This window comes from Arachis duranensis, chromosome 1 (assembly GCF_000817695.3).
Source record: "Arachis duranensis cultivar V14167 chromosome 1, aradu.V14167.gnm2.J7QH, whole genome shotgun sequence".
NCBI classification, from domain to species: Eukaryota; Viridiplantae; Streptophyta; class Magnoliopsida; order Fabales; family Fabaceae; genus Arachis; species Arachis duranensis.
Genome location: NC_029772.3, coordinates 102,051,870 through 102,053,339, shown reverse-complemented (window position 1 = coordinate 102,053,339; position 1,470 = coordinate 102,051,870). Strand labels below are relative to the sequence as shown.

The 1,470-nt window shown below is 34.7% G+C and overlaps 1 protein-coding gene across 1 annotated transcript; it reads right to left on the bottom strand.

Annotated features, from left to right (window-relative positions):
* Positions 1-420: 420 nt before the first annotated feature.
* Positions 421-1,279, bottom strand: LOC107469299 (uncharacterized). Its single transcript, XM_016088683.3, has one exon. It carries the CDS (start codon positions 1,217-1,219, stop codon positions 710-712), a length of 510 nt encoding a protein of 169 aa, XP_015944169.1. The 5' UTR covers positions 1,220-1,279; the 3' UTR covers positions 421-709.
* Between the last annotated feature and the right edge of the window lie 191 nt (positions 1,280-1,470).

Genomic DNA, 1,470 nt, shown 5'->3' with positions numbered 1-1,470 from the left:
TTTAAAATTAAATTTAACTAAATTAAATAATAAAATTTGAGTGAGTAATATTAAATAAATAAAAATGATAATAATAATTTTTTAATATTAAATTAAATTAATTAAATTTAATTGTCAAAAATATTTATACGTGTAAAATTACTCTTTTTATAATCTCCCAAAAGCACTATTGAATAATTAAATACACATCATTAATTTTCATTTCCATATGCTATTACTCAATCGCAGAATCTAATTACACACAAACATCAAATGACCTCTCATTTAATTATTTATGTAGCTACATGGCACTCAATGAATTTTATTAAAACCAACTTCATATGCGCATTGAATTATAACTACATAATTTCATTTATAATAGTAAAAAAAAAGAAGTTATATTAAGAATCCATAATTATGCTCCCTCCTAAAGCAAGTTAGTGCCATAAATAGATGAAAGCATTCCCCAAACTCACTCAAATTCACACTTGAAAACTAGAACACATACACGTCTCACAATTTTGAATTTCATCATCACAAACTCTATACGTGAAAAACCAAGTCTCCAACAACACTAAAAGTATACTAATAAATCAAACTAAAGAAAAGAAAATCTAAAGAAGCGTTTTTGCAAAGCATATCCGTTTAGGCTAATGATTATTAATCTAATAACTGAAATGAATCATAATAGTAATAATACATATCATTTTCTATTTTTCTTTTCTTTTTCTCAGTGAGCTTCTTGTCTAGGGCGCGTGAGATACCCAGGCAAGGGACTGGCGCGTGGGGACCTAAGAGGAACCTCACTCACCTGCTTTCCGTTGATATCGTAATATATAACGCCGGAAAAATCCAACGGCTCACACTTCCCTCCCATCAGTATCTCCTTCTGCCACACTCCGCCGTCGCCCCAACCATCCTCCGCCCCGGCACTACAACCACCTTCCTTCTTCTTCTGGTTGTGATGGCCGAACGACAGCAACGCCTTGCTGCTTATATTGTTGAGCAGCTTCTTTGGCCCTGCCAACGGAGATTTTGGCGGCGGCGTCCTCAACTCAATTTTCCAATCATCGTCGTCAAAACCTCCGCCCGTCACGGTTTTGGCCGCGGCAAATTTCGGTTTGGACTTGAGGCGGCTGGCACGTTTCGCGAGGAGAGAAAAGACGGCAGTTATTGCTACAAAGAAGCCATTGGAACGGTTATGCTTGGAAGAATCTGAGGATTCTGAAACGCAAACCATGGCCCAAATCAAGAACTCTTTCTTCAATTCTTCTCTTTAGTAAGTTTTTTGTTTTTTTGTTTTTTTCGAGTTTGAAAAGTGAGGAAGGGTTTATATAAGTGCCCAAGAGTGGAGAGTCCACGCTTCTCTGGGTTGACTCAATCTTTTAGTTAATTTTTTTTCATTTTCTATATTTATTTATTTATTTATTTTATTCAATATTCTTTTTGAGTATCAAATTATTTAGTTAGAGAGTTTTGGTAGAGAGATAT